Source organism: Trifolium pratense, linkage group LG3 (assembly GCF_020283565.1).
Source record: "Trifolium pratense cultivar HEN17-A07 linkage group LG3, ARS_RC_1.1, whole genome shotgun sequence".
Taxonomy (NCBI): domain Eukaryota; kingdom Viridiplantae; phylum Streptophyta; class Magnoliopsida; order Fabales; family Fabaceae; genus Trifolium; species Trifolium pratense.
In genome coordinates this window covers 5,926,681-5,943,482 of record NC_060061.1, presented here as the reverse complement: position 1 = coordinate 5,943,482, position 16,802 = coordinate 5,926,681, and the positions used below count along the sequence as shown (strand labels likewise).

Below are 16,802 nucleotides of genomic sequence, written 5' to 3'. Positions count from 1 at the left end.
AAGTATGCCCTATAATAACCTCATTCATGTTGATGTTTACTTGTGTGTCCTTATTATTCTAGTGTTTACAATATCTCTTTTTATTATTGTATTTTGAAGTGTGCGAAAATAGGGTATAAGAACGAGCATCTAATGTCATTCCCACCCTCCCCATCGAACAGCCTTATTGAATTCAATGATTCTTGAGTAAATGCCCGAAAGAATGGACAACCCTCGCTATAGGCTGTCACACGGGTATATAAAGCTTGACGCAATCATATAACAATTTTTTTGCAACACCATAACAAGATATTCAAGATTACCTCCTTATGGAGATTGAATTCCCATTGTACAATAATAATATTAAGGAAAAAATCTATAAAAAAAGGAAGAAACAAAGGGAAGGGATCATTCGGAGTTGCACAATAAAAAGTGACATGTCCCTGCCATACTGTCTTTAGTTATCGTTGCCAAGGAAGGCAAAATGCAATTATAGACTTGTGAATCATCATCAATCACGCCAGGCAGTAGAACAATAAGCCTTTAACCTAATGTGGAGAATGAAAGCTATCATCCAGCTCACTGACCTTATAGTTACATAGCTCAGAAGTTAATTAATTCTTCCCACCCTGGAACAAACAGGACGGATATGGTCAGAACTTGTTAAATTTCACAAAAGATATGTAGAACGCGATTCAATTAAATGATAGGAGCAAGTCAATTTTCTCATGTTTTTAAAAACAAACAAAAAAAAATAAAGTCCTAAATATTCGTGAAGACAGCAGTTGTAGACAACTCGGGTGAACTCTTGACTACCAACAAACGCTAGAAATTGGCTGCGTGTAAACATCGTGATGAGAATTGCCCCAAAGAACATAGTCATTTCTCTTCTATGCCCCTAGAAAAACACATGCACTGCACTATAGGTTGCTGCTCTAACCTTTCAAATTAGGATAGCCGTGCATGAAAATTAGACATTTGGTTTCAGAGTCAAAGATAATGGTGAATGGTGTCCATGGATAAAACCCAGGGCGGTTTGATCTCTTTTTGGACACTTTAACTTTAATGGGAACACCATAAATGTTTCTCTAAAGCAATGCACTTTGTATTATCGATATTATATCATGATACTTTAAATGATACATAAATCTATACAAAATCAGGCATATCATCATATGTGCAATAACCATTAAGTGACATGAAACTTCACATTTGCTAATACTAGTTGAAGTTATGAAACTTTCGACTTCTTTGATTATAACTCAAGTATGTGACATACATTGCATTTAAACATGCAAAACATAACCCACATACACATATACATAGAAACACGTGTTTTAACGAACAAGAGCATGCATAACAATACTTTTTTTTTTACCTTATGAGGTGGAGTTCCAGGTCTTGATGAGTTATTGCCAAATCCAACTTTCCCCTTCTTATCAGAAGACTTGAGTATCTGGAAAGAGCATGTCAATGTGTCATCCACACTCATCATAGCACCGGCGTTATCAAATTCACCACAGTAATTTGGTGCAGAGAATACAGTCACCAGCTTACGTTTGGCAAAAAACTCATACCCATCTTCTACAACCTGAGATGCAGCATCAAAAATATTAAAAGGAAAACATCAGATCAGATGTACTCATTGATTAAAAATAATTAAGACACCTAAGCTAAGCCATGCAAAAGCCCAATAAAACACATTACAGAGAAATATATAATACAATATATACAATGACATCTAAGAAAAAGGCAGTTAAACAAAGGATCGTCAGTTAAACACAAATAGGAATGACCCTATATTTATGAGGTGTCAAAAGTTAGTGATAAGCAGAAAGGAAAGGGGAAGCCACGAGAAAACCATATTCAGTCGTGTTGTAGTGCGTTAAACATCATAATTCTCAAGACTTCGCAATAGTATTTAATTTGTTTGTCTTAAAACCAAATTTGTCATATAGTCTTTCTCTTATTCTTTCGAGTCTCACCACTCGATCATCATTGTAAATAAATCTGCACAAAGCATGTGCTTCTTTTTTTAAAAACAATTTGAGTAATAATCGGTAAATTGCAAACTTATTATGTATGCCTGACTCTTGTATAAACTATAAACAAACGATATTTATAGCTATGGATGGTCAATCAAGAAGAAACTTTAAACTACAGGGTGCATTACCTGGTGAGCTCTACAAATCAGATCAAGATCATGCTGCTCAAGAAACTCAGCAACCTTATCAGCCCCAAATGTGAATGAAACACCTCGATCATTTTCTCCCCATCCCTCAAGATCTTTATCAGGATCAGCCCACAGAAGGTCACAGAGAAGGCCATGATCTGGCACATCAATAGGGCGAGCAATGTTCCGTATCTGATCTAAGTTTTTAAGTTCAGGCGACAATCCACCATGCATGCAAAGGATCTTCTCATCTACTAGAGCAGCCACCGGTAAACAATTAAAGCAATCAGTAAATGTCTTCCAAAGGCGAACATTAAACCTCCTCTTGCACTCATCATAGAAACCATATATGCGATTGATGGAGGCGCATTCATGGTTGCCCCTGAGAAGAAAGAAGTTCTCCTTGTATTTGATTTTGTAAGCAAGGAGTAAGCAAATTGTCTCTATGCTCTGCTTACCACGATCAACATAATCTCCAAGAAACAAATAATTTGCTTCGGGTGGGTATCCTCCGTACTCAAACAGCCTTAAAAGGTCAGAAAACTGGCCATGGACATCTCCTGCAAATGAATTGTTTAAAACATAGGTCATTCACTATTTAACACTTACAGATAGCAATTGTCAATTTTCCATAAACCAATCACTCAAGGTATCAAGCGTAAGATTCGCATTTTTAACAAAACTGAAAAGCTTGTAAGTGAGAAAACATGATGATCAGTTGACAATAGGCTCTAAAGTCTAAGAGTGTGTTTGGTTTGGCATTTGGAACTCCCAAACCAGTAACCACAGTGTGTGCAAAATCTAAAAGAGACAAGCTTTTGCCCAAACCATGATTTGGGACTTTCCAAACATCGTCAAATCAAACGCGCACTAAATATAACTGCAGTCTGCAGCCCTAAAATTAAAACCTGTGAGTTACCAAGTTGGATAAGTAGGCTTTTAAGATGTTTACAATTATTGACCATTTAAACCAAGTACCGCACAAATGTCAACATGCCAAAAATCTGACCTAAACCCAAAAAAAAAAACGTAGGGCAACATGTTCCTGACAAACAGGCCAAGCATAAAATACCATAAAGCACTGACCGAACCCTACTTTCATCCAGCCTCGGTACATTATGCGCCCCCATTGGCAATGTTGATATACAGATAGTTAAACAAGTGCAGCTCATTTGAGTTAGTAGAAACATTAACTCTACCATGAACACATCCAAACAGTTCATAGTATGAACTATGACCTTCATACATTTCTATAGACTCCTTATCCTCGACACACAATGATTAATAAATACGAGAATAGTTAATAATTGAGCTCAAGCAGTTAACTATCTCAGAACAAATACCATCATATCACAATCACACTTCCCTTTACTCTCTCACACACCCTCCTCCCAAGTCCCAAATCAAACAAACCTAACTAAAATCAATCCCAAATCAAATTCAACTCAAGCTACCAAAAAAATTCAAAAGAAGCATAACCAAAACCTAGCCTTTCTTCACTAACCAAGTATGATCAATTAACACAACTACAAGCCCATTTCACTTAAATCTTTTTCATTCAATTCAATTACAGAACTCTTACATAAAAAATCAGAAACAATGAATTATATTAACCATTAGAAACAAGCAAGATTATAATTTAATTGAAGAAATGAAAAGAAAAAACGAATAAGAAAATTACCACAAATTTTGATAGGAGCTTCAAGTTCAAGAAGATTAGGTTGACTAAGAAAGATCTCTTTAGCAGAAGAACAAAGCTGACGAATATCAGCCTCCGTAAGATGCACTTGCTTCGTCGTTCTACCGCTCTTCGCTGATACAAGCTTCCTAATGATATCGTCGAGAACAGTTTCGTCCATCTCCAAGTTAATTTCAAAAACCCTCCGCACACAAAGACAATAAAAACGGTTATCGTTTACGTTGAGAGAGAGAGAGAGAGAGAGAGGGAGAGAGAGTAATCGAAAACGATAAACGGGGTTTATATATATAGAAGAATGGAATTAACAGTTGTGGTTGTGTTTGGAAGAGGCACCGCACTGGGAAGGAACCCTAGCCAGCGCAGTTGGAAACAACCACAACAAATGTCTTCATTTTGTGTAGGTCAAAAAAATGAATTTATTTGGAATATAATAAATGCAAATATCTAAATTAAAAAATGATACTACTACCTTACTTTATTTAATTCTTTATTATTATATGTGTATTGCTGAATCTTCAATCCATCCTATCTCAAAATTTCTGGTCAAATATTTTATCGAAAATAAATTATCTGAAAATTTAAATTTTAAGGGTTGGATGGTGTTGGACCCACGCACTCGCACGTGTAATGGTTGTTATGGTTTTCAAATGTCACATGACATATGTGCTCCTCGTCCTTTATTTTTTACTACTAGTCCTTTGATTTGGATCAGGTTTTTAGTATCATCACAATCACAATACAATGATAATGATTCATGCTGATGATGATGATGATAATTACCGACAGTTTCCATCCACCGTTAATGTTATTTTGACACATTTCTCTAACACAAATACAACACATATACTTTGTCAACAAAAAAATAATACAACACATATACAGTGCTGTCAAACACAAATACAAAACAATACAACACATATACAATACGATACATGTATAAGTGTATAACAAACCAGAAATAATTTACTTTTTGAATAAGTATTTTCGTGAATTTAACTCAATCGATATGAATATTACATTTTTATATGTAACGTCGGAGTTCGAATTTCGAACACCTCACTTATTCATTTTAAAAGTAAAATTTCTAACTATTAGGTTAATTAAAAAGAAAAAAATAGTATAATTACACTTGAATAAAAGATAAATATATTTTTATTCTTTTTCTTTTACTATTTCTTGTTATTCTCTCCCTATGTCTCTTCGGTGGTAACAAAAATAGAGGACTCTACTCATATTTATGACATGTATCTCAATTTCATGTATTATTTATGGCTCTCGACTTTTCAACCAAAAAATAATTATGGCTCTCGACTCATAGAATCATGCATATATATTATATGTAAATGAATATTATGTATGATAAAAATATTCTAAACATATGACAATTTTTAAAATTATATATTAAGTTTATCCAAGGGATAACAACTTTTTTGAAAACATATTATTCTTCCAAAATTTATCATTTTCTTGTCAAGGTTTTATATTTATTTTTAACTATTTCATTTATTATAATATTATTCGTTCGTTAATAATTAAATGATTCACTATATTTTAGTGTGTCGTTTCTTTTATTTTTAAATTACCATTTATTTAAAGAATTTTACGAATAAATTTACCGTTCTTCGCTAATAGTAAGTAGATTGATTTTTTTCGGAGTAAGATATTTGTACTCCGTGTTCTTTCTATGGGGCATCAAAATTTATTATATGTGAGTGCCATTAGAGTTTTGTGTGGTTGTATCAGTCGATTTGTCTGGATGTTTGAATTGGATGAGTGTGTTTTCTGATAGTTCTTTCATCAGTACAGTTTTTTTTTTTCTTATGGTTTTGACTGGATCCGCCGTTTGTTTTGGTTGGCCGTGGCTCTTTTGTGGTCTCGCTTGTGATTTTTTTTTTCTCTTGTTGGTATTGTTTTGTTATATTTCACTCACTTTCAAGGATGGACCTGGAGGGGGCAAGCAGTAGCCAAGGCCCCCCCTAAATACATAATATATCCTATTCAATTAATATATTATAATTTGTAATTATATCTAATATTTATCATTTACATTATATAAATAAGAGTTTAATTGATATGTATTTACGGTGTAAAAATATTTTTATTGTCGAACAATTATAAGTGTTGAATTATTAAAAATTTAGTCTTTTAATTAACAAAAAATTAGTTGTTTCAAGTGGTAAGAGTTTTGGGTATGTTAAGTAAGTGGTCAAAAGTTTGATATTTGCTTCTTGCGTAGGAACAAAGTTCGATTAAGGGGAAGAACTCAGTTTTTTGTGTCCCGCATATTTCCCGGATGAGATTATTCTTCAGTCATCATTAAACAATAACTTCGTAAATATAACACGATAACATAAAATAAATAAAAATACATGGACAGTATAACAGAAAAATCTAGGAATGGCAAAAAAAAACCAAAACCGAGAGACCCACCCGAACCCAAACCAAAGTCAACGGGCGAAATCCGATTTGACTGAGTTTGGGTTTGGGTTCAGGTGACACCCGATAATATGGGTGTGTGTTTGACATCAGTCAAACCCACACCCGAAACCCATACACCCACCCAAAATATTTTATAATTACTTAATTACCCCGATAGTCTCTCTCAATTTTCTTAGAAGACCTTAATTTTAGTTGTAATTTAATTTCTTAAAAGTCTATGTTGTAATTTCTTGAAAGTCTACGTTTGAATTTCTTTGGAATACCTTAATTTAAATTGTATTTAATTCAAAGTCTATGTTGGAATTTAATTTCTTAAATTTGCAAATTATTTTCAAATGTGCTGCGAGTTTGAGTGGAAAAAACTCGAACCCAATGTGTGTGGACATGAGTGTTGTTTTGCCACTCAAATAGCCTTTGAGTTTGGGTGATAATTTCGGGTGTGAGTTTGATAAGTGTCAAACCCGCACCCATGGACACTCATTGCCATCCCTAGAAAAATCTACATTCATTTTTATTATTTTACTATTTTTCGACCCCCCAGTATAATAAGCTTCTGAATCCGTCCCAACTCACTTTTATGCATGTACTTTTGTTTATTCCCGTTCAAGTGCCTTGAATATTTCTGGTACGAGTTATATTTTTTTATTTTCATCTAATCTTTATCTTTAAGTTTAACTATATATTATTTTACCATTGAAAAAGTTCTTTAAAATAAAAAAAATAGCTTGAGTATACTCAAAATCTTCAATCATACAAACAAAGGAAATTACAACAAAAAATGTAAAACTTTAACAAAATAAAACTATTTTATTAAAATCAAAGAGACATTACAACCAAAATTAATAAAAACAAGTATACTAATTAATTTGTACTCATATCTCTCTCTCTCTCTCTCTCTTTCTCTCTCTCTCTCTCTCTCTCTCTCTCTCTCTCTCTCTCTCTCATTCTTCGATATCAAACTAACCAAATATGACATCATTGCCACCGGAAACATCATTCATCATCGGGAGTAGCATGATCATCACCAACGGAGCAACACCGTAGTATCAACACAATGATCCAAAGATAAGAATTAAAAATGCAACTCCAAATAGACATGACAATCACGATAAACAAAATGCTATGATGGAAGTTAAAAAAGTCACAAAGATACATTTAAATGCGATTAGCACATTTAATTGCATTGATTTTATATTTAATGATCAATGATTCGACAAAGTATATTTCATGAAAAAAATGTTTAATTTATTTATTGTATTTTTTTATGGGTCTTGCTAACCGGTGCCCCCGGGGCACTAATTAAGGAACCAAAAGAAGAAATAAAATAAAAATTGTGCATGAAAAACATCAAAATATAGACTTTTATTGTATTGACTACACTATTTCCAAATAAAACTTTCTAAATTTGAATTCTTAACAAGTGCCCCTGGGGCACTATTTAGCATTTGCCTTTTTTTATTAACTTTTGTAACTTTTAAATTTTGCGAAAATTCGATAGGCCCTTTCATATATTGAAAATCTATAAATTACTTTGAAATTTTTAAAGTGTGTAATATAAATTTATCAAAACCCAAACTTTTTAATGACAAAAAATAATATTTAAAAAACCTGTGATGACAAATTTATTTATTCAATTTTGGCAAATAGAGAGAACATAAAAAATAATGGTGGTGAAAAATTGAGAGAACATAAAATCCAACGTAGCGAAAAATAAAACTTTTTCAAATGGGCAATAATATATAAGTAAAAAATAAATTAAAAAAATTTGACGAATGAGTCTTAATTTGAGGAAAAGAGAGGTGGTGTTGGTTGTGAATGATTGTGAAGAGGTGGAAGGAGGTAGAGAAGAGAACCTTTTTGTTGTTCGAATAATGAATCTTGATCCCTATATTGGCTTTCTTTCAACATCCGTATCATGGTCTACATTTTCACACTGCCATTCTCTGATAATCCTCTTGGAACCCCGGTCGACAAGTTCGTCAAATAGAATAATGACAACTACTCTTGTGTCATTCTCAATGCTGACGAAAGTTGTTTAGGTTCCCTGATTAGAACTGACTATAGGGGTATTATCAGAAACAACTCAGGATTTTATTTATCAAATTTTTCTGGCTTCATTTGTGAGTCATCTGACATTATGCTTGCGGAATTATATGTCATTTAGAAAAACTTACCCTTATTTCTTAGAGATTAATTTTTTATTTATTTATTCGGTTCTTGTTTTTTTTTTCCTTCTCTTTTTTTGGTTTACAATGGAGTTGAGAATCAAGTATAAAACTCTAGTATACTACCCAAACCCCTTACCACTATATTAGAAATTAGTTTTTTTTTTCTTTCTTTATGTTGTTGTTGTTTTATCTTTTTATTAGCCTTGTAATAATAAAAAAAATTACTTTTTCATAATAACATAGTTACTCCATCTAGTCTTTATTATAAGAAAAAATTCATTTTTTAAATATATTCAAAGTTCGATGTATTTAGACTATTATATAGACTAAATAATTAAATTTTTAATATATTTAAAAGTGAATTTTCTCTTATAATTAAAAACGGAACGATTATTTTTCTAATACTCCCCGTGAAGGACACCACTAGCAAAATGGATAATGCCACGTGAAGGAAGTAGTATAAGTTGTACTACTACTCTATAACCCTAAAAACGAAGACGCCGAAAAATAAAATAAAAATAAAAATAAAATAATGTAATGTAATGTAAGATTGGGCTTACCTTAGTCCTTACCACCGGAATATTCCGAACGGACGGACTATATGAGAAGACATAAGATCATTTCCCGAAAACTATATATACTCCCTCTCAATCTTCCAATTTACCCTAAAACCACTTTCAACAGCCGCAACATCCATCCATCCATCATGTTTCTCATCTCTACCAAACCACTTTCTCTATCTTCATCTTCATCTTCACTATGCCGCCGAGAATTTAGCTTCTCTTTTCTTCTTCTTTCCAATTGACTTTCCTTTCCTTTCTCACTTCACCTAAATTCATGGGATCCGAGGGTTTTGGTAGACCTACCCACTCCAATTCAATTCAATTCTGCAATTCATCTTCCGTACTCCAAAATGGTTCGTTTCTCACCTCTTTTCTTTACTCCAATTTCATTTTTTTTTTTTTTTATATTCATTAATTAATCTTGTTATTTCATTTTATCTTTTTAATTTTAACCCTTTTTATTTTTTTTAATTGACAGTGCTCTCCAATTTTATGAAATTAAGCATGCAATTGTCTTGTTTCTTGAACTAATGTAAATTTCATGCCTGGGAAAAGCTAATTTCTGTGATAAACTCGCTTTATAATTGTATTATTTATTATTCGGTTGTCTTTGACTAGGATATTCACGATTTCAGCACATTCATAACTGAATATGAACCTATTCACCACTGATCCAAGTTTGGTCAAGATAGTTTTTTTATATCCATTTGTCGGGTTCGATTAAACTAATGGTTGATTTTGAAGTTGCATGGACACATCTAGTTATTATTCCAGTTAATGTATTGGAAAGTGTATATATAATATCTATCTACCACGGACACACACTCCATATTGTCCGGGATCCAACAAGTGTCAGCGATATGATACCGACACATGTAATTACATTCATTTATTCTAATTTCAATTAATATTAGCGTCATTGTCGTGTCCATTGTCTGTGTCGGTGCTTCATATTATAATATGATCTGCATGCTATATATGCATGTTAGTTAAATGTTGGGAGCTGTGAGAAATCTACCAAGTGATCTTGGTTAGTGGCGGAGATGCCTATTTTCTCAAACTGTCTTGACTATTTCTCCTTTACATGATAAATTTATGGGGCGGATCCCTCCTGCAGTTATTGTTTCATGAATGTTGCAGTGGTTGAATTATCCATTTTAGGAGATTTAGCCTATCAATGTTGGTCTTCTCATCTTAACTTTCGATATGCTCGTCATCTTTTTTCTTTTGTTATTGACTATTGCACGATCTTATTCAATCAATGCTGTTGTGCCAGATGTTGCAAATATGAAAACATCGGCTGAGTTTCCGTCCTGTAATAATGAATTTTCAAAGACTCAACAATGTAAGAGTTCCAATCAGCTTCCCCATCTCAAGGGCGAAGATTTGTCAAAAAATAAGCTCAGTGGTAATGGAAAAAATTGTGTTCTAATTACTTCCACAATGGAAGGTGTATCATTACAACGAAAATCAGCAAAATCTAACAGGAGTAATAGTTCAAGTTCAAAAAGGTCAAGGATGTCCCAATCAGAAGATTATACTAGCCCTAAAGGAACTGAAGAGTCAAAGAATAGTTTTGACAAGTTTGGATCACATAATATGAAGTGTTCTTCTCCAGGTATTATTTTCCTCTAACAAATAATCAGTGGACAGTGGCTTTCTGCTACATGCTCTTAACATGTTTTCCCTTGATTTTCGTTTGGTACAGAGAAAAGTCAATTACCAAAGCAAAAGGGCAATAATAGCAAGCGCGGTGATAAGAAGAACTTTAAAGTGCCTTCTTCAAAGGCTAAATTTGAGTCATCGTCTATGAAAATGGGTACATCAATCTTCAATTCTGCTAGTGGAGGGAACAGCTTTTTTGGTATGTAATGTAATTATTAGGGCTATTGTTCTCTCTTGTTTTTGTTGTTGTAAATCTCCTGTAGTTTCCCTTTTTTCCTAAACTTATTCATGTATATATTTACTTTGCTATCACATTGTGATTGAATGATTTAGTATATAGCGCTGGACTAGTTTGGTCCTTTTTTTTGTTTACCTGATTTACGAGTTTGTACTTTATAGCATTAATTACTCAAGCTACCCAACGATTCAAGTCACTCCATTTAATGTTCGGGCAAAACCCTTTTAAAGTTGTCGGATTGACTATTGATTGTATAGATATTCCCACCCCCCTCCAAATATAATAAAGTTCAAAACACATACGAGGTTTTGTTTTTAGGAGTGTTATCAACCCTGGATAGCGGCCGACCCCAAAAACACTATTGCGGATAGCAAAGAGCGGTGTGGCTGCTATTTTTAAATTTTTATACAATTTATATAACTTACACTATATTCATGAAAACTCATCGATGAGCTGCAACTTACCAGTGAGAGGTTGAACAATGTCTGTTGGGGTGAAACAGAGTGAGAGGAGATGGCCAAATGCTATTATGGTGTTTTTTAATTGAAAAAAAAAATCCTAAATTACCCGGTCAAAAAGCCATATCATGTCTATTTTCATCACGTGCTTATCCAGCTTAAGAGATACCATCATACCAAACATGTTTATATTGCTTTTATGAGATGTATTCTAACCACTTTATTCTTACAATAATCTCAAGAAGTTTTTCCATGTTGTACTATTTTTTCTTCAACATCGAAATCTGTGTCATTTTTAACTATATTGTTTAACTATACATGTTCAGTTATTTGCTCTTGTTAAACTTTACAGTGTCATTTATTCTGGTTTAATTATAATATACAGTATTAGTTTATGATGCCATTACCAAAATAATGGCATCCTAAATATGATTTAGTACTACCTACCTATAATACCTGACAGCAAGTCTCTAACCCACATGCATTCATACATCAGCCAATAATATGTTATAATCTTTCATCCAATCATTAAGCTACAATTCCAAGTAACAAATATGCTCTTATTATTGATACTCAGAGTTGAAAGCTGATATTATCTACCTGCATGTTTTTTCTTTTCTTTTCACGATTGGTTGCTGCAATTACTGAGCTGATCTCAAATTAATTTGTATGGATTTTTGGAAACTCTTTTCTAGGTTTATATGGTCTGAAACATGATTTTCATGATGTCACAAAGCTCATGGATGAGCCCCCGTTAGATCAGCTCCTTAAGGGCACCTTTGACTCCCCCGCTATAAGCAACGATAAAGGGAAGAGAACATCAAATAGCAATGATAGTTTTTTGAGTTCAGTTAGAAAGGCCTGCTCTATCATTCAGTCCCCAAAACCTGTTCAGTCTCAAAATATGGAGATGGATTACTCCTCCAACAAGAAAATGTCCACATACCAATTTAGTTCAATTTGTGCAGTAGAAAGCGTTGTTAACGGGGATAAAGAGCAGTCTTGTTCAACAGATACATCTTCTAGTCAGAAGGTTAGTATGGAATGGTTTCAAGTATACATTTAGTTTCTGCTGTGATAAAATAAAATTTAAATTTAGTGGACTGCTCATGAAGGCTGAACCATCATCTTTGACTTCTTTGATCACTAAAAGGAACTTACTGCTTGTACTTGGCCAATTTATTCTTTAAATTAATGTACTTCTACTGATGATTGATCTGTATGTAGTGTTAATGTGATTTTGTACTTACTAGTGCTTGATATCCAGGATCCTTGTAGCGAAACAGAATGTACAGCTAGTCCGCTTGACTTTCCATTATGTGAACCTAAGGATGTATTAGAGCAGATTGCACTACATCCATTCCGAGATTTTGAGTCTTTGCTGATTGATGCCTCCAAACTTTCGATTAGTACAAAGAATAGTAATGATCTACGTTCAGGCAAGCAGGTATCTCGTCGACCAAGCTTGCCATCCTTCCCATGGTCACATGCTTTTGGTGGCAATTGTAGAACTAATTCTGACACAGCTAAGTTATCAACAAGTAGAAGCATGTGCCAAGGTAAATGGGCAAGGATAGGTCTCATTGCTAGCTCTACAGATATTGATCGCAGTTCGTTCACAAACTTCGATTCATTTAGTTATGATCAGAGCCTTGTTCCCTCATCTGGAAATTCAGACAGCAAAGTTTTTCGATCTTTGTTTGCTAATCTTCCTTTTCGTCGGTTGGATTCTTCGTCTCTTGTTGCATGTTCTAAAGATTTTCAGGTTAATACAGGTAAAAGATGTTATAAGCTACCTTAATTTGTATCTCTATTTTTTCTTTGGGTGAAAATCTTTCCATCCCCAACTTCGGCACATGTTATCATAATTAGTCCCTATACTAAGAATCAGAACTAAGAGGAGTCGACCTATTTTCCGTCAATAATTTTAGTCCATAGCTGATGACTATGGCATCCACCAAAAGTGTAGATTCAGAATTGAGGTGACCGACAAAAACTTAAACCGAGCACTCCTCCTATTTTCGTATTGGCTATAGTGTAGGGACTAATATATATGATGACACTTACCAAGGTTGAGATTGAAAATGGGGGTTCACTCTACTTCCCTTCTCCCTTCACTTTCTCCCTTTTGGAGTCATCTGACTATCTCTGTCCTGAAAATGCAGAATTTGGAGACCAAGTTGCTACTAAAGAAAATGGTAAGATCTTATTGAGTATAATAATATTTTTTTGTTGCAATTGGACACTTGTCTGAATATTTCCATACATGGTGTTTTCTTTTACCTAAATAAGATACTGAAGTTGGTTTTATAGCAATACCTCCTGCTTAACATTTTTGTTTGCAACAGATGAGCATTGCCCAACAGTATTAGCTGCTGCACAGACTCTCTGTGAATTTAAAACTCACTCACTTAGAAAGAGCACAGATGGAATTTTAAGATGGCAAAGAAACCCTTCACATAAGGCCATGAAAACTTGTTATTTTAAATCCAGCGGGAAACTGGAAGACCTGCCCACGACACCAGTTTCACTGGTTGGGTCTAACATGGTGTCCAAAAATGTGGAGCAAATAATGCCCTCAAAGAAGCAAAAGCTTTCCACCGTTGAGAATAAGAATATCGGTCACTCCAATAATGTAAAGAAAGGAGCCTGTCCGTGGCCTACATCAAAATCAGGTAGATCATTACCCAGTAAACTAGTTAGGGACTCGATTGTAGAAAACAAACGTACAAATTCGAGTATCGTAAAGCAGCAACATTGTATGATGATGCCCCCACCTGCAAGGGATTTGGATAAGACTTATGATGGTCAACATCAAGTCGGAAAATTTGTATTGATGGATTGGAAAAGGGGAAGGGACAAGTCAGATTGATCAATAATTATTGACTGTAGACTCATTAGCAGCTGTTGTGTGATTAGCAAATGTTTAGGTTATTGAAAGGCTGCTCTTTTGTATATATTTATTATTATGTTGTGACTGCGATGAATTTGTTGCCAGTGTATTGTCCTAGGGCAAACATGATTCAAATGTTGTAACATTAAAAGTTAAAACACAGGTGTATAAAACAGCATAATTCATTGCTTACTCTGTGTGAATTTTGTGGGTGGGTGTATGTTATGAGCTTTAGCTGTAGTGTAGGCAACTGTAACTGCTATTACCAGTTTACAGAAATCTGGTGTATCGATAGAATATTTTTGTGCAATATATACCCCTTGGTAATGCTTGTGGTATTTGTGTTACATATGGGATTATAATAGCCAGTTTTCATTCTTTTAAGGCGTTTACTGCAAAGAATGCAGTCAGTTAGGGCCGGTTAATTCTTAAACAATAGTCCATTGCAACCAGTGTGTTCTAGCGCAGGTGACTGATGCTCATTCTGCAGTGTGTTGTAAACTCCATAGTACCAAATTCAATTTCTAGCCAACAAAAAACAGTAATCTACTGCAATTGTTCATTTCTTTCTCTTATCTGTATTGATTTAAGATGTTTTTCAATGTCATACAGATATATAGAAATAGAAATTCGAAATGTATTATTATTACTCTATGAATTGTGTTATGTAAACATTTGATCTAGCACTAAAACAAGTGCCATAGCAAAACCAGGATCAAAACCAGGATAAACAATTAACTGAAAAACTTCAACCCCAAAAGACACATCTTTGGTATTGGTTTCCTTTCTCTTTATTTCAGCTACCACTTTCTTGTACTGATCCAACACTTTACAGGTTCTTTGAGCATAAGAACCTTCAACTGTAAACGCCGCGTGTCGTTTATCCGAGTCAGAAGCGGCACGGTACACACATGCCTGAACATTGTGATTGCCATTTAAAATATTCACAATCTTCTTTACACAACAAAGAGGACTCTGTTTTGTCCTAACCAACTTAGATGTCCTCTTTGTACCTTGGTTCCCAATTTCCCCTTCATACACACACCAATTGTCTACTAACCCAAGCTTCTGCAATCAAATCATAACATGTTGTCAATTTACAACATTTTATAAGATAATAAGATCATAAGAAAGATATCATCACCACCCAAAACTAACAAGTAAGGCTAAAAGCAATTAAAGCATAAGAAAGATAAAAAGGAAGTGATTTTATTATACCCTATGGCGGCGCATGGTGAGGAGAGAGTTTCCTGAAGCATCCATAAGAACAACTTCATGGGGGTGCAAGGAGTAATTATCAACACGGTACACAAGGTTACCATATGAATCAATGACCGTAAATCCTTTACAACTAATTACAAGAGATTTTTTCCAAACCGTTAGTAAAGATGTACACAAATTTCCTTCTGTCACAATAGGATACTTCTTTGTCTCATCTTCTTCATGAACCACTGCTCTTGACAAAAACTTGAACCTAGGAAACACCTTCATAGATCTCTTCTCTCAATGTTTTCCTTCACTCTCAACCTTTGTCTTATGATCTTAGTATTTAACACTATGATAATGGCTAGTAGTACTTAGCTAGAGGATCATTTCATATATTATATGATTATTTATTTATAGCAGCTATGTATGAGTTGTGTTCACACTTATGGTGTTTTTTGTAAGGTAAAAATAAGATGATGTAAGTTGGTCCACAAACAATGCTCATAGGGTGGACTTGAGGTTTAAGCACACGGGAATTTAGGAAAGAAAGAATAGACACGGAATCATGTTGAATGTGTGTGTGTCTTTATCAAAAGTTTTTTTACTGTCTACAACTAGGTAGGACAACTTGCATTGTGTTTGTTCATCTATTTTGATTCTTTCTTTTACTTTTTAATTTTATGATGAGCAAGTTGTAATTTAGAAATTATTAAGGAGTTTTTAAGAAATAATTTGAGGTACGGAGACGGCTAAAAGGCTACTGTGTAGCTGTATAAAATAATAATTCTAGGTGTTCTGTTAAAAAGAAATTCTAGGAATTTTATGAATTAACTACTCAAGGGGTCAAATTGTGAAAGCTACATTAACCGCTAATAATTATTTACTGACTCTACAATGATGATATTTTACTTTTTTTTTTTTTTGGTACAAGATATTTTACTTATTTTATGGATATAATGGATGAATCTCACCAACTTCGTTTAATATGTGTATATGTCATGCGTAGCGTAGTCTGACAGAACAGTGACATATATGATTATGTTTAATTATTTAAATTTTTGAACTAATATCGACGTTTCAATGTCACGTCTGGTATCTATATTTATGTCGATATTTTATAGGAATAATTTCAGTTATAAATCGATACCAACATCAAATTTTGAAAAATAATAAAATATTATCAAGAATAAAGGACTACATTAAAATTGTCAATTTAAATTAAGGGAGAGCAAATGATAATATTGACAAGATAGGAATCACTACTACACTAATATGTGATGTTCGGGTCGGAGAAGCAATTGGTTTGTTATTGGCTCTCAAT

The 16,802-nt window shown here is 33.7% G+C and overlaps 3 protein-coding genes across 3 annotated transcripts; 1 reads left to right on the top strand and 2 right to left on the bottom strand.

Annotated features, from left to right (window-relative positions):
- Positions 1-259: 259 nt before the first annotated feature.
- Positions 260-4,316, bottom strand: LOC123914096 (serine/threonine-protein phosphatase PP1). Its single transcript, XM_045965090.1, has 4 exons — positions 3,834-4,316; positions 2,153-2,712; positions 1,358-1,570; positions 260-608 (listed from the first exon to the last, which is right to left on the bottom strand). The coding sequence occupies exons 1-4, from the start codon at positions 4,009-4,011 to the stop codon at positions 594-596; spliced, it is 966 nt and encodes a 321-aa protein (XP_045821046.1). The 5' UTR covers positions 4,012-4,316; the 3' UTR covers positions 260-593.
- Positions 4,317-8,928: 4,612 nt separating this feature from the next.
- Positions 8,929-14,622, top strand: LOC123914110. The gene is made up of 7 exons (XM_045965116.1): positions 8,929-9,374; positions 10,298-10,639; positions 10,730-10,885; positions 12,078-12,415; positions 12,650-13,157; positions 13,548-13,580; positions 13,731-14,622. Exons 1-7 carry the CDS (start codon positions 9,296-9,298, stop codon positions 14,252-14,254), a joined length of 1,980 nt encoding a protein of 659 aa, XP_045821072.1. The 5' UTR covers positions 8,929-9,295; the 3' UTR covers positions 14,255-14,622.
- Positions 14,623-14,809: 187 nt separating this feature from the next.
- Positions 14,810-15,968, bottom strand: LOC123914111 (protein LURP-one-related 17-like). The gene is made up of 2 exons (XM_045965117.1): positions 15,494-15,968; positions 14,810-15,343 (listed from the first exon to the last, which is right to left on the bottom strand). The coding sequence occupies exons 1-2, from the start codon at positions 15,764-15,766 to the stop codon at positions 14,939-14,941; spliced, it is 678 nt and encodes a 225-aa protein (XP_045821073.1). The 5' UTR covers positions 15,767-15,968; the 3' UTR covers positions 14,810-14,938.
- Positions 15,969-16,802: the final 834 nt, after the last annotated feature.

Excerpts from the sequence above, each read along its gene's own strand:
- LOC123914096 (XM_045965090.1), bottom strand. The coding sequence starts at position 4,011 with ATGGACGAAACTGTTCTCGACGATATCATTAGGAAGCTTGTATCAGCG. Across the intron at positions 2,713-3,833 it reads AGCTCCTATCAAAATTTGTG|GAGATGTCCATGGCCAGTTT; the intron begins GTAATTTTCTTA and ends ATTCATTTGCAG. Across the intron at positions 1,571-2,152 it reads TGATTTGTAGAGCTCACCAG|GTTGTAGAAGATGGGTATGA; the intron begins GTAATGCACCCT and ends GCTGCATCTCAG.
- LOC123914111 (XM_045965117.1), bottom strand. The coding sequence starts at position 15,766 with ATGAAGGTGTTTCCTAGGTTCAAGTTTTTGTCAAGAGCAGTGGTTCAT. Across the intron at positions 15,344-15,493 it reads TCACCATGCGCCGCCATAGG|AAGCTTGGGTTAGTAGACAA; the intron begins GTATAATAAAAT and ends ATTTGATTGCAG.
- LOC123914110 (XM_045965116.1), top strand. The coding sequence starts at position 9,296 with ATGGGATCCGAGGGTTTTGGTAGACCTACCCACTCCAATTCAATTCAA. Across the intron at positions 9,375-10,297 it reads ATCTTCCGTACTCCAAAATG|ATGTTGCAAATATGAAAACA; the intron begins GTTCGTTTCTCA and ends CTGTTGTGCCAG. Across the intron at positions 10,886-12,077 it reads TGGAGGGAACAGCTTTTTTG|GTTTATATGGTCTGAAACAT; the intron begins GTATGTAATGTA and ends ACTCTTTTCTAG.